General features: G+C 33.2%; 1 protein-coding gene across 1 annotated transcript in view; it reads left to right on the top strand.

Annotated features, from left to right (window-relative positions):
• The first annotated feature begins 5,616 nt into the window (after window positions 1-5,616).
• The window catches only part of LOC118265156 (uncharacterized), a 96,605-nt gene continuing 74,389 nt past the window's right edge, over window positions 5,617-27,832 (top strand). The window contains exons 1-2 of the mRNA XM_035577878.2: window positions 5,617-5,732; window positions 27,180-27,341. Coding sequence (XP_035433771.1) covers window positions 27,278-27,341 — 64 coding nt within the window. The 5' untranslated portion in view covers window positions 5,617-5,732; window positions 27,180-27,277. The remainder of the gene's footprint in view (window positions 5,733-27,179; window positions 27,342-27,832) is intronic.

Raw genomic sequence — 27,832 nt, 5'->3', positions numbered from 1 at the left:
AAAATCTGTCACTGCATTAACATGTACAGGTTTACCACCTATTTAGTAAGAGGGATATGTAAAATTATATGTAACAAGCTACATAACATGGGGTGAATATTATGCGGGTATCTGCTGTCCTGGATCTCTCATGTCTTTGAGTAAGGGTTCATTCACACCGGTTCCATCAACGACGATTTGTCATAAAAGACGATATGTAATGTAGGAAGAAAGTTCACATTGCATACGGAATCGAGTTTTTTCACGATTCATCAAAATATCAAATTCGTCCATGACGGATTAGTGTGAATGATCATTATTATGCGGGATTTAATTCGAAGACATTGTAGAGTAATACCGTATACAGATGGCTTGATATAATTTGAAAATCAATTCTATGCCTGTTAAATGTTAGCCACTTCTGTAGTTTTACTTTGTATGGAATCGTTTTAATTATGTTCACAAAGTTTCTTAAGATATGTTCACAAAGTTTCTTAACCTACCTACGATGGTTATCCGTCGGAAGTTTATTAAAATAGCTTAAACCTCTAATGTTGTCACCATAGTATCTATATTATGCATACAATTGAAATATTGTAAAGGCCGTAATGGAACGCAAAGCGAAATCCGAGACTCCAGTACTTTAGCGAGGCCCGAGGCACTCATTAACGAGTTTTTGGAAGCCGTTCCTAATGGAATAAGTGTGGATGCATTAAAAATAACTTTACACAAAGGCACGGGGGAGTACCCCATAAATCTCATAGGTAATGCTTTTAAATTGGTGGAGGTAGGCTCTGATGTCAACGGGCGCCGTCAAAACCTTACGTAAGACAATAAATTTGGATCAAATAAAATTACGAGGGTTCTGCAATATCTCGTAAAGTTGCAGCCGGTTTAATGGCTCGTTTTGCTGTTTAGGTGAAAAACTGCGTATTTTTCGCCACCATGTTTCCTCGTGAATGAAAAATCTTTATTGAAATGTGTAGTACGTAGAACTGTATGTGCATTTTATTGGTTCTTGTTTTATGTTCCGTAACCGAGTACAAATGAAGACGTTAAAATTCTTGACTTGGAGTGTGTCGGATTGGAAAGAAGCAGGTGGCACACTTTATGTTAGGTTAGTACATAAGTTATTCCATATTTTACACGTACTTTTTACTTCTACAAACAGTTGGTAACTAAAACATGTCAAGTGCTTCTGGAGAAAAAAAAATCTACATAATAAACCTTACGTTGATAACTGGGTGTATTTTATTACAATAATCTTTTACTAGACTAGATTTAATAATTATATACGTTTTAGACATTAAACTAAGCCATTTAATATTATCACTTATCCCTAAATTAAACTAAAATCAAACTAAATGCCGTTATAATAGAGACAGTAATCGGATACGTCGATAAGACTAATTGATGTGGGTCACTGCTTGTTGCGGTTGTATCAACAAGTTGGCAGCCTATCGTCTGTCCATTATTCAATTTGACCTTGTCCGACGCTGACTCGCATGTTCTTTGGGCACACGGTTTGGATCACACAATGATATCATGATATCAATATGGGATTCTTTTTAAACCCCAATGTTGAATAAAAATCCTTTTTCCAAACCTCATCGTAGTCGTAACTAAATCGATTTTTGGCTTGTTCCAGTCATACTGCAGGTTTTAATTTCATTGTTGTTAAATTAGAGTTAGTCATCATCATCCTCAGCCGGAAGACGTCTACTGTAGGCCTCCCCATTAGATAAGATTTATACAAAAGAATATTAAAGTTAGTACTGAGACCCAATTAGGTAACAATATGGTCAATTTCTGTATTACGTAACAGCTCTGCGCTTTTTTCATACTTTATATTCGTTTATATACTGACAGTCTTTCGTGTATCTAAATAGATATTACCTAAAACTTATAAAGACCGCAAACTTAATAAATATTTTCTATCTATTATACTTAATTAATAAGTTGCAAAAATCTATGAACGGAAAAGTTGGAGAGATCCCAATGGCGTTGGAAGTCGCAATGTGTCATCAAGGTCAGTCTTATAATCCTACTTGTTGCTCCTACTTCACGAACTAGTGGAAGCAAATGTTTGTGGAGATAAGTGAACAAAATAACATAGACTTCACTGAGTAGACAGATTTATGTACTTGCTTATGTACCTATGTATACTTCGCAACTTACCGCCGTATTCAGAGTCATTTAATGGTTACTTGACCTAGTCATTGTTTTTGATACAAAATCGTTACTAAGGAATCGTTTAAGTAATTATTAAATGTCTTTGAGTATGGCAGTTAGTTACGTTAATGTACGTGTTACATTTCAACTGTTGTATTTTAACGACTTCAAAAAAGGAGGTTCTCTCTTTTTATTTTCAGGGATCGATGTACTTATATTGTGAAAGAAGAAATTCATCAACGACGATGGTTGTTCACAGATTTCTTACTAACTTTAACCTAATAAACCTTTCAATTAAAAAAGAGTTGTAAATTATGCCGCAATCATTATTCCTAGGCTTTGTTTTTAAAGAATAAATTTAATTAGTGACTCATAATAATAATATTAGACGAAAGTAAAAATGTTGTAGTGTCTAGAAAGTTCGTCTCCTTGCTTATTTAAATATTTGATGAACGCTAATGAAACAAAACGCCAAGGGCTTGGTTAGAGATAGAGATACTGAACACACCTTCATAGCAGTTCTTATCTCCTGGTACTTATATAATAGAACAGCTTTTTCCCTGAAGGCGTAAGCAGAGGTGTAAAGAACACCCACGTAGGTTCGTTTATCCGCCCAGTAGATATTTCGTCCCATGCATTGTTATAAGGAAATATCCTCTCTTTCCTTCAACAGGTTTCGTATTCGGTGTGCGGTTGGATTGTTTGTAATGAAAATTGTAATTGTAATTTTCTTTAGAGGAAAAAATCATCCAATGATTTTTCCCGCCTTGGGCGAGGTGAGAGGGAGTATCAGACTCTTGCTGACTAAAAACAACCCCCACCACTGCTTTTCGACCCGGAGCCCTTGCCCGGTAAAACCGCTAGTTAGTACGCAGCACCGGTCCGGTTCTGGTCAGGTGGCAAACTTCCCTTGCTTGCTGTCCGCAGACCCGCACTAATCAACTCAACAACATTCCATGGTACATATTCTAATTAAAAACTCTTTATGACATCAGCACTGCTAAATATTATTTTTCTAAAAGTATAACACAGCTAACCTATTTACTTAAATGTCAAATCCATGCGTGCCTACAACCACTAAACTAAAGCGACAGATAGTAATTCCACTGATACATTGTAAACATTATCCTGAATTTAAAAATACTAACTGGTTGTTACAAAGTCGTTAACATGGCGATAGAATGCTAGATAAAAATCGTGTCTGTTTGTCCACAGTGTATCACGAAAGTCTACTAAATAAAGTACAATGTAACAAAGTTGTAAACAAAAATCCGAACGCGAACAGAACAAATGTGTTTTTAAAACTCATGTTCACAGTTTAAATTTAGCATTAGATTCGAGCGATGAACGAATCGCACGGAGCCTCGTTTTAATAATAAATTATTCTGAAGGTGGAGTAACCACTAGAAAGTAAGAAAAGAAAACTTGTTTTGGACAAAAATACACCAGCACTTCAGACTTTCAAGTGGACTTTGACAAAGATTAAATAAAAGATTCTTGAAGTATTAGTACTTGATTCACGTTGAAGGACTTAGGAAACCGGTTGAAAGTCTTCGATTTTGTCAACGACCACTATAAAGTAGCAAGTTTAAAAGGTATATACTAATACAATACTTGCCTAATAGTATAGGATAAAAATTACTAAAACGATAAATTTTTGATCTTTGTAGCTCTGTTCAAATTTTGAGCAAGAGTAAAGTTTCCTTATAAAAGGTGTCACGGTATAGTGAGGATTTTTCTACTTATTTAAAAATAAGAATAATAAAAAAAATACAATAAAAGTGTTAATTTTCCACATTGTCAGATTAGTAGTTTTTGTCCTTTCAGCCGTTTCTACGACATTGAATAACAAATATACACACAATTATATAAACTCAAAGTTTCGCATTTAAAATATTGAGACACGATAACATGCGATTATTTGGTGATTGGTTTTAGCGAATAAGAAATTAGAAGTTTTATTTTGGTATTTTATGAATTTTCATACGTATCTGTCGAATATTACTGTCTTCAAACTATTGCAATGTAGACAGATGCAGAAGTTTCACTCAGAGAAGAAAGAAATAACATTTATTTATTCTCACTTCTCTTTCTCTGTTAAGACTGTCATTGATACCAATTTTTCACTAGAAGTGAGACTTCTGCATCTGTCTGCATTGTCACAGTCTGAAGACAGTAGAAGGTAGCTATTTCCACAAGAGACTTAGCGTCATTACATTGTATTTTATTTTTTTATTGTGGTCGTCTAAGGAACGCCTTTGACTGCCACGAAGTCCTATAAAAACATTTTAGCTTTGTAATTTATTTTGAAAATTCTTGTGTAATTATTGGTCTAATTGAAGTTTTAATAACTATGAGCTAGGTTAGCTGTTTCATTGGCTTTGTGTAATTATTTAAATTGAAGTCTATTAATTTGTTTATAAAACGGATCTGAGTGTGTACGAAATGTATCAGGTTTGATTTTAAGCTGAGGTAACTTTGCATATTGGGTGAATTAATATTACACGAATTTAAAATAGATATCTGATTATTTCGATTATTGTTTTTAGGTATCAAACGTTCAGATCGATTAAGCAATTGTATTTTACACAACGTATCACAATATTTTACGTCGTTTTATTAGGCAACATTTAATAAGATTTAAATGTATCTAAACACACATCAATTTTAAAAATCTCGAAGAAATCAATCAAAGAAAAATAATATTCGAAACGTTAAATAATTCAATCAATCTTCGTTGGAATACGTCATGAAAAGACTTGTTTTTCTTTCCTAACCTTCTTCATAATTGAATCGATGAATAAAAAATTTGTTCGTTCAAAAATAGAAGACAATCAACTCTAACTTTCAATCCATTGTCTAAAATTTTCTAAGGAGCTATTAATAATTTTGGTCGTTGCAAAAGTTGCCATTTTGAATCATTCAAAAGTTATCAGTAGCAGATGGGCCGACTTAATTTGATCGCTTTTAATTTTATTAATTTAACACTAGAGCTTAAAATTTATTTTTAAAATCCATTAATGTCAGTTCATAGCAGTTTAATGACTTAATTATAGTTAGTTTTACTCTAATCTAAAGTAAGTTTAGTGATTAATTAACAAAGTAATTTTAGCTTGACTTAGTATCAAAACTTCGCTGGTCATAATTTATTTATTAATTATTTAGATTTTACAATGCACCATCGTTCTATAACTCTATTGTAAATCATTTCTTCAAGGAAATTTCCTGGAGAAACAATTCCCCGCATAAAATTGCCGAGTAATATTTGATGTCCAAAACTTTTCGAAATGCATAAAACAGTTTGAACTTCGGACATTCGATTCGATAGATAGCAGTTGTAATGTCTGTGCGTACGTCATTATGGGCCAGGTGTCCGCTGCTATTTACCGCCCTACTTACTCAAGTGCTCGCTGTGGGGGCGTAGTTCCACGCTTATGGATCGAGGGGAACCCGACCAGTGAGTACCGAAGTGCCGGCCCGCGCGGACGCCTCGCACTCAGGCCCTTATACCGCCGAAACGAGACACACATACGTAATCATCGACGCTAGAAAGAGACAACAAGCGGCTCCCTTTTCAACAGGTCGTTATTGTAACTTCCACTAAATGGTGATTCCGTGCAATAATTCTTACTTTTGTTGTACTTTTATTAAATCGTTCGCTTAAACTTTTATGAGTTTGCAGTTATGCTTCGGAAGTTACTTTTGCCAACAGATTTTATGATTATTTGATTTTAGTGGGGTTGTGTTTATTATTATTGAAGTTTGAGGTAGCTGTGTTAGGTGGAACTAAGTTTTAAGGACCGTACAATATAATTTAAAAAGCTTTATTAAAAATTAAAAGCAACGTCGTTTTATGCTCGCGTGAAAATATTTATTAGGACATAAAAATAAATAGAATTTTCGCGACTGTATTCGTAGTGTTGACATTTGAAGAAAGTACCTAGGTATACTAAGATCGTATGTGTAGTATTCCTACGCCACCCACCTGATGATATGTGGCCACAGACGCCCATTTATTTCAATGAAGAGGGTATTTTGACGTTTATCCGTTTGTTATCTCCACACTCTGAATGAAATCTAAGGAGGTTTTATCCTCGAAAATTCTTGATAAATGACGGTCCCAAAACTGTGTCCATTGTGGATTCTCTGGGTGTCCAGCCTATCATTTTCGTACCAACATGGACTGCCAATTGTTTGCCACCAATTCGACCTATTTTTATAGGTTGGGAAATAAAGTAGTTGGTTTAATATCAAAACATAGTACCGAAGTTCGTAATGTGTTTTATGGCAAATATTTTTCTTTTCTTTATTATTTTTTGTGCTAAGAGAGAATTATTTTAAAATAGCCTGAATAAGATGATTATAAAATTTATTTTCTTTTCAATAATTTAATATTTAAAATACGACGAGAATAAAACCACACAGTAAGTTCATAAAGAATACATTTCGCGGTAAATAATATTCCAGGATTTAATTTTATATTTTTAAGCACACAAATATTTTATTTTTGCTTCTTGAAATTACTGGAAGAACACAAAAGTTCACTTTTATATGCTTTCAGCAAATTTTCCGAAGTAAAGTTAACTGTAAAATAAAGTAAGTGCCTCGAAGCCATTACTTCCAATTGAGGATCGCAGTGCATCTTTTAATTACACAGGAATTTAACACAAAGAGAATTTTATTTTACGACCGCTCTTTGCGCTCATAAAAATGACCAAGATTTATTTCAGTACTTTTTCAAATAACACGCCGTGGTTTCTTTCATTAACTATTCTTAAAGATAAAGTAAACTATAAAGTTAAAATATTCTTACACAATCATTTTTTTTACAAAATTATGTAATTTTGTTGAAACCTCAGACATAAAAAAGACCAAAAAATACCTCTTAATTTAAGGACCCTTTCAATAATTTCACTCGCTCTATTCACTGCGCCAAGCATTGCACTTAATTAATCAATTGAAACGTGCTACGAACTGCTACGAAACCTCTACGAAATTACTACGAGAGTACTACGAACTACATATTTCTGTAGCAGTGCTACGCGGTCTATTCATTGCAGACAAAATGGAACTATTAACTGAATTTGAAGCACGTTTCTAGTGTAAAGCCTTTTTACTAAGATTAGTGATGCAATAAGTGGGAAATAGAAGTTTGTGTGGTTTCTTTACATGTATGGTATTAGAGTTGATGTATGGAAAACTTTGAGCTTTGTAAATTCAAAAGATATTTAATTTTGGTTTCTTAATCTGATATAGTGTCTAAAAATGCTATTGCAAAGAGTTTAATAATATATTATATTATTTAAACACTTTCAGTAGGGAAACTAAGTCGGAATTTGTACCTATTATTAAAAGGCATAAAATGGAAACTTCCAATTCAAGTGATAATTATGTTTAATGAAATAATTTCTTGACTTATATGGTAATTGGTGTTAATTTGTTTTAATGAAATCTGATATCAATTTACTAATTTTCTCATTCTACTGAAGAAACTAAATAACAGTAATAATTACGATCAAAGTTATATTACTTAAAGTCAAAAACTCGTTTTCGAAATCGATTTTACATTGTTTGGCGGTCACGCGATAATCGATTATCAAAACTAAACAAACAGCCAAGGAAATGTTTTAATTTAGATTTTGGTTTAGAATGTATCTAATAGTTGATGAATTCTTAATCTTCCTTTGATTCTTTCGGATTGTGTGTGTTAATTAACCTATACATTTGCTTAAAAATCGATTTCAATAGTACTTATGCATTCTTAAAAAATAAATCAGCATAAACAATTGAAAGCTTAATAATTTCGACCGGAGTATGAAATATCGCTTTCGTTGCATTTCGTTGTGTCAGTAAGGTTACCGCTGGCCCAATTAAACCACCCTTCCCAATCTTCCTAATCCCTGATTTTCCTCAAACTTTAGGCCGGAAACGTATCCGTAACGCCTCTGGTGTTTTGGGTGTCTATGGGTGGCGGGGGTTTACCGGAGTATAAAACAAAAAAAAATCAAGGATGTGTAAAGTATATGAAAAGTAAAGCAAGCCAATTATAGTAATGAGATAATGTAGTGGAAGCATCATCATCAAATTAGCCACATGACGCTCACTACTGAACATAGACTTCGAATAATGACTCTCTTCGACTTCGAATAGTGAAATATAAATTACAAATACTCAAAATATCTATATATTAATACGTGAAGCAAAAACTTTGTAACTGTTTTTACGAAAATTGCGCGGACGTAGGAGCATAAAATTTGGTACACTTATAGTTTATGTGTAGGAGAAGTCCAGAATGCTAATATTTTTCAAAAATAATGCTTATAAAATACATTAAATCAATAAATAAAACATTACACACACTACCATGCATAGTATCGTATTTGACAAAACGTCAAAATTGACAGACATTGCGATGATATTCTCACGTCTCATATGAAAAGAGGTTTCTAATTGTAGGAGGTTTGGTTATTCATGATGCGCCGGAATATATTAATTTGAATTTTAAAAAACTAATAGCAATTCGTTAAATACAAATTATCCTTGAACGTATGTTAAGTGGTATTGTAAATTAAATCGTATATGGTCGAATTTCGGCCACTAGGCGACCACTAGTAAGCAGAAAACAAAAGCGATCTATTCGAAGCAAATCCTAGATCTAAAGTTATATGAAGTGCCTAGGGATCTCGTACGTTCAAACTTCACTCGTAGGTACACTATTGTGGCGAACTGTGCGCCTTTTACACAACGTCTTTATACATCTTCGTTCCAATGATTTATACCCACTAGAGTGTACACCAGTTTTTCTGAGCGTAGTTACGCTTGAGACACAGTTTGTTGTTCTCTGTAATAATTCTCGCAGTCTTGGACATGAGCGCACGTAACAAAAAGTGGTGACACTTCTAGTTTTGCTAGGTCGACGTTTGTTAAATGATGTTTGAGTCACGAGTTATTTAGAAGGTGTCAAAGTAGAATTTCGTCCGATTATCAATATTTGAAATGTATCTCTAGTCAAATAAAAATCAATTAGTTAAATACTAAGCCTTATTGTTATAAAGAGAGTGTCTAAAATAGATTAACTTTGATTTAATTATTCTATCGTCAATTATTTTACGTATATTAAGTGCTGGCCATTTACCAACAGAATTAGTAAACTTATTAATATTCTAAATGAAATTAATTTTGATTGAGTCAGTGGCTTTGATGTATCTATCTTAAAATTAATATTATATCTGTCAGTTCATTTATATTTATTACAATACTCTAAATAGTTATTCATTATTGTTACAAGAACATGTACAGAGCTTTTAATTGAAGACTCAGTTACCATTGATAAAATAACAGCAAAAGACGTTGATACTAACAGGATTGACAGTAAAAAACTGTAGTATGGTACTACACACAGCCTAAGTTTATTTGTATGTACGTATAAAATAAATATAGTGTTGCATATTGTATGACTAAGCGTGTTGGTCTCGTAACGGTAGCCATTGCAGTTGGAGGTGATTACAAATTTAAATGGGAATCGTATGGTAACTCGTTGCAGAGTGTGGGCTTAGATTTTCTTTTTTTTTTTTGTTCTAGATTCACGTTCTAAAAATGGTTGTGCATTTAATTTATAAATTGGTATTTAGTGAATAAAATTAACTTATTTTATGTGATAAATGAAAAACAAAATTTTAATGCAGCATTTATAGCGAAAATGAAAATTATTTTCATGAAATACTATATCGAAATGAAATGGATTGACTACTGAACTGATGAAAGGATTCTCGGAAATTACTTTGTATGTGTTTTATTGCAATATATATTTTAAAGTTAAAACCCAAAGGTTTTTTTTTACAATACAACGTTAAAACACATACTCATTAATTTTGTGTTTTGACGTGAACAAACAAAGCATAAAACCAACATTATTTTAGTCAAACAATTTCATCTCTTCAAACCAAAGTACACAACATTTAATCTTCATGTTAAACATAAAATAAAGAAATAAAAAAAAGAGTCCAAGTATAATCCGGCACACATCACTAATTCCGACATCAGTAAACATTTATTCAAGGGAGTACGTCAAAAAATGGCATTAGCACACTTATTATTCTCACTTGTTGAATACGACGGGAAACATTGATAACGTATGCTAAATATATTCATACTTACTCTCGTTTCTGGGAGAGAAGCTTGCACGGTGCACAGATTAAAAAGAAGCTCCCATCTTATATTATGTATGTTATGTGTACCTACTTAGTGTATTTGTTCTGTGAGAATTTAATTTGAATTTAACTTTCAAGGCTTTGATGTTTAAGTTATAGAGGTAGAGTGGAAGACTTACTTTGTCGTTAAGTTGTTTAAGTGACTTTGGTTATGTTTTGAAAAGTTATGATTAGTGTGTATGCATTTTCTTGCATTGGGAGATAGTGATTGAGAGCACATAGGTACTGCTGAAAGAACTGACAGTAGAAAGTGTGAGTGTAATGTGATAGGGGACTTTAGGACAATTTAGGATAGCATTTGTCATTGACAATAGCACCTGACTAAAATTTTTTGATTCGGATGTGGGTGATGTTAAAGCAAAATTTTTAATATTTATAATCTTTCAAATACCTCAAAAATGTGCATGTGAAGATTAACAAGGAGAAAGCCGTAGTGTAGGGGCTGGGGCAACGTTTAAAAACAACGTTAAAGAAAAATCAACTTTAAACTTTCATAATACCACTTTAAATTCCATACCAATTTACACCAATAGGACAAAATCTCTAAAATCCTATTGGTTAATATTTCTCCATTTCTCCGCTCCGCTATCTCGCTCCGCTCCGCTAGACAGGCACCCTAATACAGACGTCAATACTAACGACCCGGATACATTTGATAACACCCATTACTTCGATGGCCCACTTACGTATGTCTAATTATGTCCATTGTGGGTGAACTGGTCGAAAACAAAAGAAAAGCCTTGAAAAAGCAACACCATTAATCTCAGTGCTAATGACGTCATAGTTACCAGGGACTGAGCTATAAGCATAATAGAATGAAAGGGTTAGGAACAGAATAATGTAATGATTAATTTGTGGAAAGGGTTAAAGATGAGAAAAGCTGTAATAATATATCTCCTATCTGGTCTTTTACGTCTGTCTTTCAAAGAAGAAGATTTAAGTAAAAAAAATAATAAAAAAAAACCTCTATTATTGATCGTTGGTCAAGTGGTCGCAAGTGTGACTGCCGGACAAGGGGTCTTGAGTTTTCAATTCCTTGGTCCATCAAAATACTACTGGGCTTCTCTCGGTTTTACGATACATGGCAATAGGTTCACTCCCTATTACATGGAACTTATAACACAAATGGTGTGGGTGTACATGTACAGTGGCATTACGTGCCGAAACGCGCACTTCTGCCTACTCCTTCGGGGATAAAAAGCGTGACGATACGATACATCTATTAAAATAACTCAGTTCAATGACTCCTCAGTAACTTTGAGATTTTTCATACATGTTCATTTCTAAATGAATTAAAAATACATTGACAGCTCCATTGCAGAATTTCATTTAAGTTAATTGCTTTTAACATTTTAATTAAATGAACGTAATTCTAAACTCAAGTCTTAATTAAAATAATGTTCATCTAATGTCTCTATTTTCAAAGAATTCACCAAACTACTATACATATGTACACATGTATGTATGTATGTATGTAAAAGATATTGTATTGCACTGTGTGCGCAAACATAGGTGCGGTCTTCGTACCTTAGCCATTATGCCGATGGGACGGCCAACATGAGTCAAACTTTAAAAATATCTACGTATTACATATAGCTTTTGAAATATCTACCTTTTACATTTAAGTGTGGGAGAGCCATGCTTAAGTGTGAAAAAGCCATGCTTCGGCACGAATGGGCCGGTTCGACTGTAGTGATACCACGGCCTCATAGAAAACCGACGTGAAACAACGCTTGCGTTGGGTTTCGTTGTGTAAGTAAGGTTACCGGAGGACCAAAAACCCCTCTTTTCAATATTCCCAATCCCTGATTCCCCGACAACCTTTATATTCCTAAACCCCTAAAAGGTCGACAATGCACTTGCAACGCCTCATGTGATTCGAGTGCCTATGGGATTGCGATTGTTTACCATCAGGTAAGGTTCATTTACCGGCTTATACCTTAAAAAATCATTTCACAATATATCAAAAACACTAAATAAAAAAAAAAACACAATCTACCTCTAAAAACAAACAACATCACTAAAGTTCTGCTACTGTTTCACTTAAAATCAAAACATCATTATACTCGAGAAGACAGCCGATAGCTTTCAAATCGATTATTGCAATATCCTTTTAGCAAAGTAAACAGCCGTTATCGATATAGGAAACGAGTCTTGCGTCGGTAACAAAATATTTTTATCGAGTATAGTATAGTACCCTTTATTCATAAGAAAATACCCTTATAAAGACTCATAAATCTTACCTGTCATTATCGTATTCCACATTCCTTTCATTATAAAAAAAGGTCATCCATTTATAGATGATGTTGGTATCGTCTTGCAAACGTGCGTGAATAATTTTATTATAGGAAGGACAGGGAGTTATTAATTGTGTTAGTTTTTTAATGGGAGGTCAAGGAAATGTTGTATTAACCTGTTTATATGGTTTTTCTTGGATATGTTGTTTCTCATAAGTTTCAAATAAGTTATACGCTATTGGCTTAATAATGGTTGGAATATGAGTCTTTTTAAACCCATCGTAAATTTTATAATGAATTCCCGGAATTTGAGATTACACCTATGATTTTTTTAACCGACTTCAAAGAAACGGAGATTCTCATTTTGACCTGTATTTGCATGATTATCTCGCGTTTGGCTGGATAAATTTTGATGAGGTTATATTACAGAATAGTATTTTTCCGACTTACAAGAAGTTTTAGGTATATTACCCGATTTAAACTTCGTACTTTTATACGTGTTTAAATAAGTATGTTGATATGAAATCACTTGAGTTAAAAAAAGAGTACTATGCTTACTCAACTATATTTGCTTACTCAACTTTATTTCTCTTTCATTTATTCCATCAATGAAGCAATCTACAATTTTATTGAAAACATACTCATATTTTTTCCAAACGAATAAACATCGTATCACATAAATTGTAAACATTGTACGTCTTCAATTTATCAATAACACAAAACAAACATAATCTTAAATCGATACACTTCATAAATATACAAAGATACTTTGAACCTAGATACGACTCGAAGCGGTATTCAAAAATCAACTCTCATTTAATTCAGCCAAGATTCTATTTCGAACGAGCAACTCATTATGTTGCTCTTTCCAATTACTATGACTCTGTAAACAGAGCTTATAAAATCGTACCGGACTCTGATATTCTGTTGTTCTAAACGGTTGTAATACTGATTACCGAAATGTTTAATAATGCAGGGACTTGTGGCATTCGCAGTTTGTAATTTGGAGCCATTTTGACTGTTCTTCCACTGCGTATTTTAGTATTTACCCGACTGCGCCAGAAGGAGGGTTATGTTTTTCGAGAGTATGTATGTATGTATGTATGTATGTAAGTATGTATGTATGTATGTATGTATAATTGTTTGGCACGCCCTGCAGCCTAAACGGCTTGATGGATTTTGACTTGAGAGGTGTCGTTAGATTCGTATTTACTGTGAGAGTGACACTGGATATATCAAAATGTTTAAAAAAACAAAATGGCGGATTTTTGGCGCCAAATTCGAATATTGCTCACTCTCTAGCCTAAACGACTCGATGGATTTGGGCTTGAGAGGTGTCGTTTGATTCGTATTTACTGTGAGAGTGACACTGGATATATCAAAATAATAATAAAATCAAAATGGCGGATTTTTGGCGCCAAATTCGAATATTGCTCACTCTCTAGCCTGAACGACTCGATGGATTTCAGCTTGATAGGGGTCGTTTGATTCGTATTTACTGTGAGAGTGACACTAGATATATCAAAATATAATAAATAATAAAACTAAAAGAATATAAAATAAAAAAAGTAATTTAAAAAACTAAAAAACCCGACTGCGTTTCTTTATAACATGAAAATGAAAAAACCCTAAAATAAGAATACAAGAAAAATTTAAGCAGTCGGGACCCATTCTAGAAAGCCAGCCGTGTGTGCCCTCATAATATTTAGAATGGGTCCCGACTGCTTAAATTTTTCTTGTAATCGTTATAAAGAAACGCAGTCGGGTCAAGGAATAGATAATAAATCTTAGTATATAATTATTATAGAAGCTGTTGTTCTTTTAAATATGTTTAGGTACAATGTATCGACTTTGTTCGTCTACTCTTGCGTTCAATTCCAATACTCTCTGTATATCTAAATTTCTACTATTTTTTTGTCTGCGAATCTTTATTAACCGCTTTACTAAAATAAATCTTCTGGCCATGAAGGTAAGTTTTTTTTTGTGGTATAAGTTGGTAAACGAAACACGGAACATTGGGAAGGGAGGTAATTGGGCCTTTGATAACCTCACTCTCACACAACCGTTGTTTCAAGCGGTTTTGAGGCTGTGGTATCACTGGTCGAGCCGGCCCATTCTTGCAGAAACATGGCTCTCCCACAGTAACTAGAATAAATGAATTGATTTGGTAGATGTACTAACAGCGTTTATACAATTCACTTACAGTAACAATTTGCCAGTTCATTTTAAAATTTAGAATCAAAACAAAACTACAAACCAAAAGTTTTGTCATTATACAAAACAAAATGTTTGTACACTATTTTTGCAGAACCCAGGAGTTGTGGCAAACGCAGCGTTGCGTGTTTATTTGCATTTCGAAAATGCGCATAATTTACTGTTGTATATGTTGCTTACGTAATTTAAATTCTCACACAGCGGCCATATTTACTCTTCGTTGAATTCGAAGCGACAGTTACCGTGTTGATATTCCCCATCGAATAAAAGTTCAACAACTGACTCACGTACTTGAGTGACGTATGGCGCCCCAGCAGACTAACATAATATACATTACGATTGATCAAACAAACTTAAAAAGAACTCACAATCAACACTGTATATCAATGCTATTGAATCTGAAAATCGAATTGTATTATTCAAATCGAATAGCGCAAGTCGTTTGCCAAACATGATATCGAACTCAAATATCTTTACATAATTGCATTGACATTGAAGTCTAGGTATATACATGTATTGTGCTTTACGAAAATGTCCTATACCTGACCCCTTTGACTCAGACTTTTGTTCAGTATGAATAATTCAACAAAAGAATAAATATATTGTCAAGGGTCCCAAAGGAGCATGTGGTTAAATAAATGTAACAAAGAGATATATATATTTTTGATTGCATGACTGACTCGTTGATGTTTTGGCTACAAATGTGGCTAAAGAACACAAGGCTTTATGTTGGTTAATTTGGAGAGTTCAAAAAGTTTTGAAATTGTCATTAGCAGCAGTGTTGGATTTGTGTTACGTGCGGTTAAGTGCTTACGAATATTTGTAGTCAAACTTTTGCATCTGTGACTATCCACGCTGAAACTAATACTAATTGATACATTCAGAACACATATATATAGAAGAAATAGAATTATATTAATATCGCTTGTACGGTTGGTGCGGTGGTTAGGTAACTGGCTGCTACACAACGTGTAGTCTGTTCGATAAAGCAACTCTATGAGTGATCCACAAATTGTTGATTCGTATCCAGATACAAAATCACACAATCAATTCATCAATCAATTTGTGGATCCTGAAACCCAGGTTTCAGGAGAAAATCTTAATGAGGATAATAGTATAACAGAATAAAGATTAATTAAACATTTCTTTTTTAATGTATATATTTTTATACTATTAGACAAAATCTGAAATTATATATCAATTATATATAGGTAGGTATATGTAGATTCTCAATACCTCGAACATTAATTTGAATGATTTAAACAAATAATATTTTAAACTAATTAGTAACAACTAGGTATTGCGATATCTTGTCCGTATTCTGTTACAACTTCAATTTATACTAAAGGTTTCTGTTTTGTTTTTGTGTAACTCAATTCGGAGTATTTAATTGCTATATTAGTGTCTAATTTAATTTAAAGTCAATTTTACCTAATTGATCTAGAGGTATTTGGTTCCCGACATGACCTAGCTATTGTTACTATGGCGTTCATCGGTTTAGACAACGTCAAGCCTTTATATCTGCGAAAGGGTAAAGGGTATCTGTTAATAATATGTACCTATACAATATAACATTACTTTTAACGAGTGATAATTATTTAAGGTACCATGTAAAGGAGAGGCATACTGTCGCTATGTATAGGGATAATTCAAAACTACGAGCTATACTTAAAATGATAAAATCGAAGAATCCTTATAATATGGGTATAGCAAGCAAGGGTATTAAAATTAAAATCTAATTAGTCCTAATCCTATCACATAAGTATGCTATCACTAATAGTATTGTCAAAGACGAACAACGGACATTATCAAGAAAATGATACTACCCTGTACGTACTATTCATAAACTTAATCGGTCGTCATACTTGCAACCATTTTACTAACGAGGGAGTGAAATAACATGGAATGTATTTTCCTTTTTTTAATCTGTAGTAATGTTTAATGTTCATTGACCGAATGAAATTTGCATGCAGCATAACTTTTTAGACGGAATAATGATCATTATCCACATAATACTAGAAAACTAGAAATATACCGTTATTCGTTTACATTTCCAATATTTCAATGAGTTGAATTTTATTTTGCAGTCCAATTTCATTCCGTAGGAAATGGCTTCGGAATAGAAAATAGAAAATATTTATGTATGTTTTTATTTGTGTGTAGGTAAATAAACTTTTATATTATGACTAGGTATTATATGGCATGAAAAACGTAGAACTAAATCAACAATTCAATTTTCGACCATTAAAAAAAAAACAACACAAATACATACAATATAATCTGCCATTACTTCAACATTTGGCTTTTAGCCAAATATTTCACTAGCAAATTACACTATCCAGTGCCACATTGTTCTATGAAAGCAACAAGTAAGGTTGTAAGCTGTAACGACCTACATAGAGCACGCCCTTCCAATATAAAATGTCACCCCTAGTCACAATCGAACTCTCTAACCTGCGCCAACAGTGGACAGGGTCAGGCAAACATCTTCTTTAATTAAACGCTCGTAATTTGTATAAACAGACATCAAATTCAATGTCTAGTACTGTAATAAAATAATTGTTGTTTGGATACAATTTGTGGATTTTGTGTAGAAAGCGATTTAGTTATTTTCTGACGTTGATTAGGTCTTGTTTGGTTACGGTTAAACTTATTGCTGGATTTAATAAATTATTTGATTGTGAATTGAGTAATCAATTTAAATTAATTAGTCTTTATAATAACACTGGCAAATGCTTAGCTATTTCCAAGGCGATTTTCTAACTTTTATTCAACCAAAACGTCTATAAAAAACACAAACAGACATTTAGCACTGTTGTTGTATCTTTTTTATGGTAAAGCAGACGGATTACCTGATGGTAAGCCGCCGTCACCCATGGACAATTGGACACCAGAAACACCAGAGGCGTTACAAGTGCGTTGCGGGCCTTTTAAGGGTTAGGAATTTTAGAGCTGTTGAGGAATTGGGGATTGGGAAGATGGGTAATTTGGCCTCTGGTAACCTCACTCACACAATGAAATATAACGCAAGCGTTGTTTCACGAGGGTTCTCTGTGAGACCGTGGTATCACTCTGGTCGAGTCGGCTGGCTTATTCGTGCCGAAGCATGACTCTCCCTCACTTAATCACCATTTATATGAACACACTGAATAAAAAAATACGTTTTCTGATATGTAAGCATTTACAATCAAAATTCCCTTGAGCAAACAACGTATGTAATAAGTTTAAATCGTCTAATAAAACTCCTAATTAAATATGAAAGCAAAAATGTTATCCTGCTATTCGAGCGTGCTATGACGGAACGGCAAACTCTTAACAAGGTACTAGGGAGTTAATTAGCAAAGTTACTTATATCACGCGGACCCGTTCGCAGGTGAAGCTACGTTTTATACCACATTGAGTTTAAAACAAACTTCGCATTCATGTTTTGTATCATACCTATCTATGTGTGTGTCTACGTAAAATGTGCGTAAATTATGCATTGAATTTTGATGTTTATTTTGTGTTAGTTAGATGGAAATGTTGCTGTTTTCGCTTGGTTCCATCATTTCCTAGAAATCGTAATGCGTACAAAGTTATATAAAGTACGTAGTAACAGGAATTTGGATCGTAATGAATGTTAGCTCTAGGAAAATAGTCTCCCGCGTTGTGCGAGACGAGAGGGAGTGTCAGACTCTTACTGATTAAAAACCACCCCGTTCCTGCTCCTGCTTTTCTAGCCGGAGTCCCGGTAAATCCTCTAGGTAGTCCGCAGCTCCAGATCAGGCATCAGCCCTAATGGGCAGATCTGGGCTACACGGCGGTGCTCGGCCAATGCATTGCACACCGGCATCGTATACTCCACCGTGTCCTCCGAGCGGAGTCTAAATGACCTAGATATTTAACTTATGATTTTGATCATAAACCTAATTATGAAAAGTACGACATATGACATATAGTTTTTTTTTATTTAAATGTTATCTAGCCAGAACAAACAGTCAGACAGATAAAAAATATAAAGAATATTATTTTTGTGTATGTATCGTATGTGCATATATATTCATATTCATATAGTAAAAAGCTGTCATTACAATATTACAAACGGATACTCTAATTTTATTTTAGTCCACAAAAATAAATTCACATGAATGCCTGAACATAAAATAATTTAAAGTATTCATCGAGTATTAGTATCGTTTTAACCAAGTTTCAACCTAGCTCTCCTAACTTGCCTTACAACTTTTGGGTTAAGCTAAAGGTAACCCAGTACCCTGCAGGCTAAACTTTAGCCACTAATAATTAATTTTATTTTGTTTATTTTCTACTATAAAAAACATTTGTTCAGGATAGTATAACACATGTAGAAAATCACGTATTTATTTAATGTTTGATGTAAAATTCATCTTATATATTTTGTCGTTCAGTCAAGTAAAAACAAGGAAATTATCTCCAAATGAGTTGGAACTGAACATTAATGAAACCATTTTTATAATGTCTCTCTCAATTTTTGTCAATAGCCATGTTGTCAATCATCCTAATCTGAAACAAAAACCGATTACACTCATTCCATAGCCATGTTGTCCATTTGGTCAAATATCCCAATCCAACACACACAAATCGGCATCAAATGAAAGATCGACTTCATAGTGTAAAAATAGTCTAGAGCGTTTTGTTAATCTTGTTTGCAACGCCTCTATCCGCCATGTACCATTGGGACCGGACGCTCGGTAGAGGCAAACACTCGCTGTATTTGGGACAAAAGTAAAAGGTACGAAACCTATGTGATGGGAAAAGCGGTGAAAAGATGTACATAAGTGTATTGAAGACTGGTAAAAGTCGATATCTTTGTAAAAAAATTACAAGACATTTCAATGATAGGTTTTTTTGATTCTAAGAAATAAACTTTTTAATTTCTAAGAAATAAACTAAAATAAACACATAATTGTAACACTATTATTCTAAGAAATAAGATTAACAATATAATTCTAAGAAACAACTGTTTGATTCCAAATATTGATATTTATGACAAAAATAACTAATCGTTTTGATACGACTCTGAGATACGACTATTATCGCCCACTCGCACTTTATAAATACGCTAACCGAAATGACTAACCATGACTGACAATTGGGACCAACGAACCGTGAATAACAAGGTATTATCCAATGAAACACGTTCATCATACCTATACCTATAGTATAAAAATTGGTATGTATTTATACAACTCTATAGACCTTCAGTTGTATCTTAAAATTATTATTTTTATCTAGTTTAAGAAATCATTACCCTTTTTTGAATAGGGGCCATTGGCTTCTCCCACATTGGGTGAGATGAAAGTGAGTGTGATACGTTTACTGACTAAATACCATCCCATTTATACACCTCGTGTTTGTCAAGTGATCGCCAGTTTGAATGCTCAACAAAGAGTTTCGATTAGATTTCATTGTCCGGCAGTGTATATATTGGGGCTTTTTGTGGGAATTAAAAAATATCACATAATGTTTAATGACGTTATGTAACCTTACAACAGTATTTCTCTATCTACATAAAAGCTACTTTTTTTTCTTAGCCAAGCGCTACGCAATAAAAGAAAGCCTGTTCCATTTGTTCTCGTCTCTGCACCTGTTGATGTACGTTTCGCTGACTAATGCTGACTATCCTTGGAAAGCCTTCGATTATATTGATTGACAAATAAGGTGACGGCTCAATTGTTATAAGTTTTCGGTGATATAACGTGGTTGTATATGTTTTAGTTGTAGAATGACAATATTGAATGTTAAAGTTTAGTGATAATTTATGATAAATTCATATTTTTTTTTTAGGATTTCCAAAAGATTCCAATTTCTAATAGGTATACACAGCATATAACTGTCTTAGTGATCTCCTTTGCGTAGGCAAAGGAAGTCTCTTGTAGATGGGACCAGCATTATCCCTTTATCGTATACCAGTGATTATAAGACCAATATTTATGAAGATCATTCTATAAACTAGTATCTTCGATGGATGGAAACCATGGCTCTTTACTATATAGACGTTTTCGAAGGGTGGATGAGGCGGAGAGAGAGGCGTGAGGAGTGTCAGATTTTTACTAACTAAAAACCACCCTGCTGTTTGAACCGAAGTTCCGGTATCCCGCTAGGTAGTCCAGGCCCATTATACGTATTATCACAAAATAAAATTCCATGAAATTTCACCTGCAACCTTGAGCTCTGGTTTCAGTTACCTAATATCAACACTGCTCACATAACCCATGTAAGACGTCAATCATCATACCATGGTCCCCATAACATTGATTGACGAAAATAGCCTAAAATGTGACAATGATTAGGGTTGTCACTTGGAGAGCCATGGCCATTCCATTCGTTTACCATTAAATATGTATGGCTAAGCGATCAATTGAGGTAAAAATAGATTGGAAGAACTGACTTATGGAAATGTAGGCAGAAGTATATTGGATGTCTAATCATATCACAAATTGACAGTAATTCTCGAATGGAGTCTGTGTTTTTAGGAAACTATAATTTTGTTGAGAAAATTATTGGCAAAAAAATGTTAATAATTAACTTGTGAACAGCCCTTAAAATAATACCTTCGTACATAGCATCGTAGTTGCATCTATAATAAATAAGACATGTTGAATGTGTGTAAAATCATTGCGTACAACATATTCATAATGCTTCTACGTCATTGCCCAACTTCAAAACGTGGTGCTTACCTAATAAAACTATTCCTATTGTGAATTCCAAAATATCAATTAATAAAAAGTACTTTAAAATTTATTTAGCTTGATTTAATTGAAATCAGTTTCGAGAATTACATTTATCCAGAATCCATCCAGAATTACGTTTAGTTCAATTCAATTGAAAATCCACTCATTCAATAAATGGGCATGCAGTTAATAAGGTTTTCTACAGAATCCAACAGATTAACTTGTCAGTTTTTCACAGTCGATTTTCGATTTTATTACAGAATCATAAAACTGAAAATATATTTCAGTAATTTGGCAGATTGGGGAAGGTTGGCCTATTAGCGATTGTACATTAAACTTTTGTCATACCGCAGTATCTGTTCATTACTCGCACTTAATGATCTCTGATACGAATATTTAACTTTACTGGAAATTGATTTTCCACAAGAGTAATGAGGCGGCCGTAGTTTGGTCAATTTTATTGTGTAATATGTTTTATCAGAATATACTATGATTAAACGGAACTCAAATTGTTGTATGGAATAAAATTACGTTTCAATATCGATATAGGATGGATATTTGTAGTTGTAGCTCATAATCGGGAATTACATATGTACATCGTTTGAAGTAAAATCACAACAAAAAACTTAATAAATGAGAAGTTAATCTGAATTTAAATCATTTAAAAACCGTTTATTCGACTTTCCTGTGACAAGTAGTAATAAAAAAATGGCTAGCCATATCTTTCATGTAGAAGGATGCCAATAGTTCCAGCATTGGACTGCCACGGGCTGTCGATAAATGGTAATGAAAAAGACTTGTGAACAATTTTTTATATAACTTTTTAAATCAAGTCAAAGTCAAAACATAAATTATTTGTGTTAAATAGAACTTGGCACTTTTGAACGTCAAAACAAATATAATTATAATCTTAAAAATATCTGTCTATCCGCCAGTCCTATAGTAAAGCTTTATTAAACTTATTTGCTCGTTCCAAAATGTAGGAAGGAATTACAATATTTTTTATCAAACACAACTGAAATCTTTATAAAATATTCTTATTTGAGTTCAAAAACGGACCTTTGTAAACCTAATGTACCTACTTCATACGATTACCTTTCTTTGTTCATTTGCCGAAGGATATATGTATTATTATAATATATGTAAGCAATGTTTCAATTCTAGGAAGTCCTTAGATCCAGGATTTATGAAGATTGTATTATTATTATGCCGATTTTATTATTTTTTATTACCAATATTAAATAAGACGACATAAAAACCTTCCTAGAAGTTCAGTGAGGAAAAAAATATTCTTTGAATTAGTCAAATTGTTTCAGGTTGTGATGTTAACAACACGCTTTTGGTGATTTATTACTTATCCTACTAATATTTTTTTGAATGTGAAAGTTTGAATGTTTGTTTGTTTTTTACGAATTTCCCACTCACGTCAAAACGGCTGTAGGGATCGAGATGAAATTTGGAACAAGAGCAAATTATGATCTGTTGCCATCAAGAAGAAGAAAAATAAAAAAAATAAGACTATGGTCCGGAATCACACATAGATCTCTTTTTATTCCACGGTAACGAATGAAGCCGCTAGCAGAAGCTAGTTAATTATAATAATATATGTAATCTACTTAAAACATAATAATATTGAAAAAAATAGAGATGGTTTTTGGCAGATAAGTAGGTACCTAAGTTCAAAACGGGCCTTCATAATTAATCAGAATAAATATGACTTAGCAAATCTTTCAAATCTTTTCGCTACCAACAAAGAATTACAAAAAACTAGATGTACTGAATAAAATCTAAAAGCATTTTCTATTTACTTAAAACTAACCTAATATTTTCTTTCATCTGACAGTAACCTATATTTTTCTTTTTTATTATGATAACAGATCTTCGTCTGGTGTATAATAAATGAGTAAATAAAGTAAATATCTACATTACATTAAGTCTACCAGGGGCTTCGCCCACGTTCCCATGGGTTACAAAGTAGCTTATGAGTTATTCTAGACCATACTCTACCATTGTACAAAATTTCATCTCGATCCCTTTAGCCCTTGTGACGTGAAAGAGCGTAAGAAACAAACGAACATAAAATCTTTCACCTTTAAAATATTTGTAGTATTCTATTTCATGCATTTATCAAAAGTATATATTTTTAATTAAGACAATTTAGATTTTTAAAATCAATAAAGTTATATTACTAATCCATAATAATATTACAATCATTCAAAACAAATCTCCAGTTTTGTTTGTAGAAAACCATGACAGAAATAAAAAACAAACAAAGTTGTGTTTGTATCTATCTCCATTATTTATACAGACGTCTTCGCATAAAGTGGATCAACTACCTAATAGAAGATAAGAGATTGATGCTTGCTTCTAACAAAAATGTATTTGAACTAATCTTGTTTTTTTTATATTTACTGAGCCGATGAAACTTAGTATAATCTTTAAAGAAAATTTCCTTTCAAGAAGTAGAGATATTGGATATAAAAAATGGATATTACAGCTTCTGGTGTAATGTTTGAAGAAAGATATTTAAATGTTAGATAAAAAAGAAAAGAATTTAAAGCTTTTCGATGTATCACTGAGAGCTACTGTTTAGTATTGTATTGTAGACCCTTATGGTGCTTTTCCACCAGAGATGTGCTATGTCTATGCGAGGATATAAAAGCTAAGCTGCGAAACTATGTGACCTTTTCCACTGATACTAAGCTATGTAGCGGTACGAGTAAGATGTGCTATGAAGATGCGCCGCAGCAAAGTAGCTGTGCGAAAAAGATAATGATTACCAACAAAATTGGAGACTATGATAACACATACTAATTTCTAAGAGAGCTTCTCGCTATCAGTGAGACAATAGCACAACATTGCAACTAGTACATCACGTGGTATCTAGCTAATAAACCGGGGTTAGCCGGGTAAGATTGGATCGCACGTAACGACTCGGTTCGCACGGTTCTATAGCAGTAGGCTTAACCGGTGTGATCTCCGTCTGATTGGGGCATTCTAGACGGAGTGGTTACTTTGTTTAGGCAGGTGTTATTTGTATAAGATAATGTCTATTATAATGATCTTATTACTTGGAGGTATAATATAGCGATTGGTCTATTTTTTTGTATGATATTTTGAATTACTATGAACCGTGACTGTATTTGAAATTTTGAATATGACTGTCGCGAATTGCTGTTCATGAATATGCCTCTGGAATGGCTTGAAACTAGTCCAGTTTTTTAACGTTGTTAAGTCTGCGTTTGGCCACCAACTCACTTACTATCAAACATTGACTGTTTGTCGTCAAACATTAACGTATAAGCCAAATAACATAATAATTGAATAAAAATCTTCATTGCATTTAAAGGAAAACGAAACTTGACTTACATAAAATCCTTGGTATAGAACTTCAAAAGAAAAAATCAATGTTTGATTGTCTCAATTCCGCTTGCATCCACAAATTCATTGTCCTGTCTCGAGGCAAAGTAATGACGGCTCTATATGATTCCTTTTGTTACCTTCATCATGAGTACATGTGTTACAATCTGTATACATATACAAACTTACACGTGTGTGAGTAAATGTTCAATTTATCAACCAGACCACGAGTTGAAGGGTACCCCAAAACTTTGATTATTGGTCGTATTCTTTGACGCGCGTGGTTGAAATTTCAATTTTATGAGGTTGTGGTGAAATGGGTTGGGTTTGGTAAACTTATGGTCACGTCTATGTTATGTTTTGGTTCATTTAGACTTAGTTTATGTGCTTTTGTCTCTATGTTTCAGTAGATTTATATATGAATACAGATGTCTTTTTCAATTTCAGATTGTATTTTTGAATGATAGATATTAAGATCTACTCGTAGATCTATGGCTGATATTTGATAATACATTTTGTTTGCCACTTTCAGTCCAAAGTTACAAAAAATAAACATTATATGTCGAAATATCAAAAGTGTAACAGCTCAATATAACTTAGAAGATTAGTGTAATTTCAACAATAGCTCAGACTATTCGAGTAGAACATCGAGTAGCACCTGTTCTCGAGATAAATCGCCCACAACATCAGTCTCAGTAATCTCCTAATGTATCTTATGTTGCTAGATATCGCTGTAGCAGGTGTGGCAGAAGTTAGAAATTATTTTGATAATACAACAAGTGATTTTAGAAGTCATTGTACTGATGGGAGATGCTACGATAGGAATGTTCTTTAAAGATTTTGAGTCACAAAAAGTACCTCGTTATTTTGATGTAAGTCAGTCTCATAAAACCCAACCAAACCGATTTAAATACCGAGAGATAAAGCTGAATTTCCTAATAATGTTATTGGGGGATTTCTCGTTTTATTTTTTAAATCTTCTCAGTAAAAGCGCGGAGGTGGGCTTCAGACTTGTGCCACGTACGACTTTCAGTTCTAATCAAAAATGCGTGATATTATGCTATATTTAAGGTTTATTTTAGTAAAATAAATAAGATCTTTCATTACTAAAATAATTTTGACCTTTGCTTGACTAGACATTTCACAAGGATAACGAGATAAACAAACAATACTTACGAGTAATTTGCCTTCATTTTTCTACTCCTACATTCCTTTAAAATAAATACTAATAAAGCTTATACATCTACATTTTCTTTCTACTTATTTATTCGCGAGAGTTTCAGAAATATTTTCTTTAAACTGCCAGCCAGAATACGTAATAAAAGGAAATCTAATTGAGACGATAAAAGGTTCTAGAATTCAAAGGAACAGTTATTTACAAAGCAAGTCTTAAAAGAAACCTGTTATAAAATGAACCGGGTTTTAGAACCGAAATTGTGCTTATGAACGCTTTTTCTGGTAATAGTAGTCCACGTGTAAAGATTATAGGTCGAAGATTTCCCTCTGGATACTAGATAGACTTGTTGACTAACTATCGTTTACTCGTGGCTCCTATTTTTCACAGAAATATAGGTTTTATTTATATTATCGTTTAAGACTTTTATCCTTCAATAAATATGTGTTTATAATATCTGCGTCTCCTTTATGTTTGTTAGAAATTACTTAAATAATAATACACTTTTTATGACAATATTATGAAACAAAAATATGTAAAGAACTTGACTCTCAACAAAACAAAACTTTACCGTTACTGAATAACTAACTCGTAGATAACGCACAGTCAAAGGTCGACTACTAAATACAAGAAGCTTTGACATGGCGTGCATGTTTTTGAAGAGTGTAGAGCAAAGCACAAAGAAAGGATTTCTAGAAATTGCCTCGACAATGTAGAAAATGGCAAACAGCAGCTAGTCCGTATTAAAAACAGCAGCTCAGCTGTAGCAAGCAACTGGTGGCATATTTCACGGTAGCACTGCATGACGATCACTTAAATCTCAAATTGTTAAAGACACCAAATTGCACAGTTTAAGTATTTTAACTTCAATAAATGGACACTTCGGGATAGCAGTAAATTGGTTTATATGACCCTGTGACGTCAACATTGACCGATAAAATGCTCTCTAATAGACATATCTGCGCAGTTGGTCTGGGGCAAGGCCAGTGTATTCTTAGATCATATTTTGTACACACACCAGCATAACAAGCTAACCTGAAAGATCAAATCACTAAACCTAATGCATTTTGGACTTTATTGTGAAAGTCTAAAGTTGAAATTTCATTTTTCTATTATTGAATGAAGGTTTTTCTTTTGTTTACAGATCCTGTGTATAAAGCAGTGAAGCCATGTGTTACTTCAGTATAATAGTGATAATATTCGATAGTTTCGTGTTGTGAAGTGGTCGTGATTTTTACCGAAATGCATCGGAGGTGTGACGTGCAACTGTTGTTGATGTTCATACATCTTTCTGGACTCATTTTGGGTAAGTTCTATTGTTTTTTAAACATTTTTTATTATTATTATTATGTTATCGGCTTACTCACGTAACTGTTTGATGAGAAACTCGAATAGTTTCAAGCCATGCTAGAGGCTCACATTCATGAGCAGCATTCCGCGACACATACTAGTCGAGTTCCTCGTCAAACAGTTACGTGAGTAAGCCGATAACATCATAATTAATTTAGTATGTTTCACCATTAGATAATAAGTTAGAACAAATGAAAAAAAGTATTTACTTTAACGTGTAGGTATTTGTAAAGGTTTTATCCTGAAAAATATATGTTTAAAAGAACAATAAATTAATAACTGATATAAAATTAAATCATGTGTCTGTTCCACGCATGTTAATTAACACGTCTTTGTACACAATGGACAGGGTTAAAATTACTTCATTATCGTACCGTATCGGTAATTAAACGAAATTATTTTTGTTTACTATTATTGTGCTCATATTGTAACACAGCGGTCAAAAGA

This window comes from Spodoptera frugiperda, chromosome 28, assembly GCF_023101765.2.
Source record: "Spodoptera frugiperda isolate SF20-4 chromosome 28, AGI-APGP_CSIRO_Sfru_2.0, whole genome shotgun sequence".
In the NCBI taxonomy this organism is placed as follows: Eukaryota; Metazoa; Arthropoda; class Insecta; order Lepidoptera; family Noctuidae; genus Spodoptera; species Spodoptera frugiperda.
This window is presented reverse-complemented; position numbering and strand designations above follow the sequence as displayed.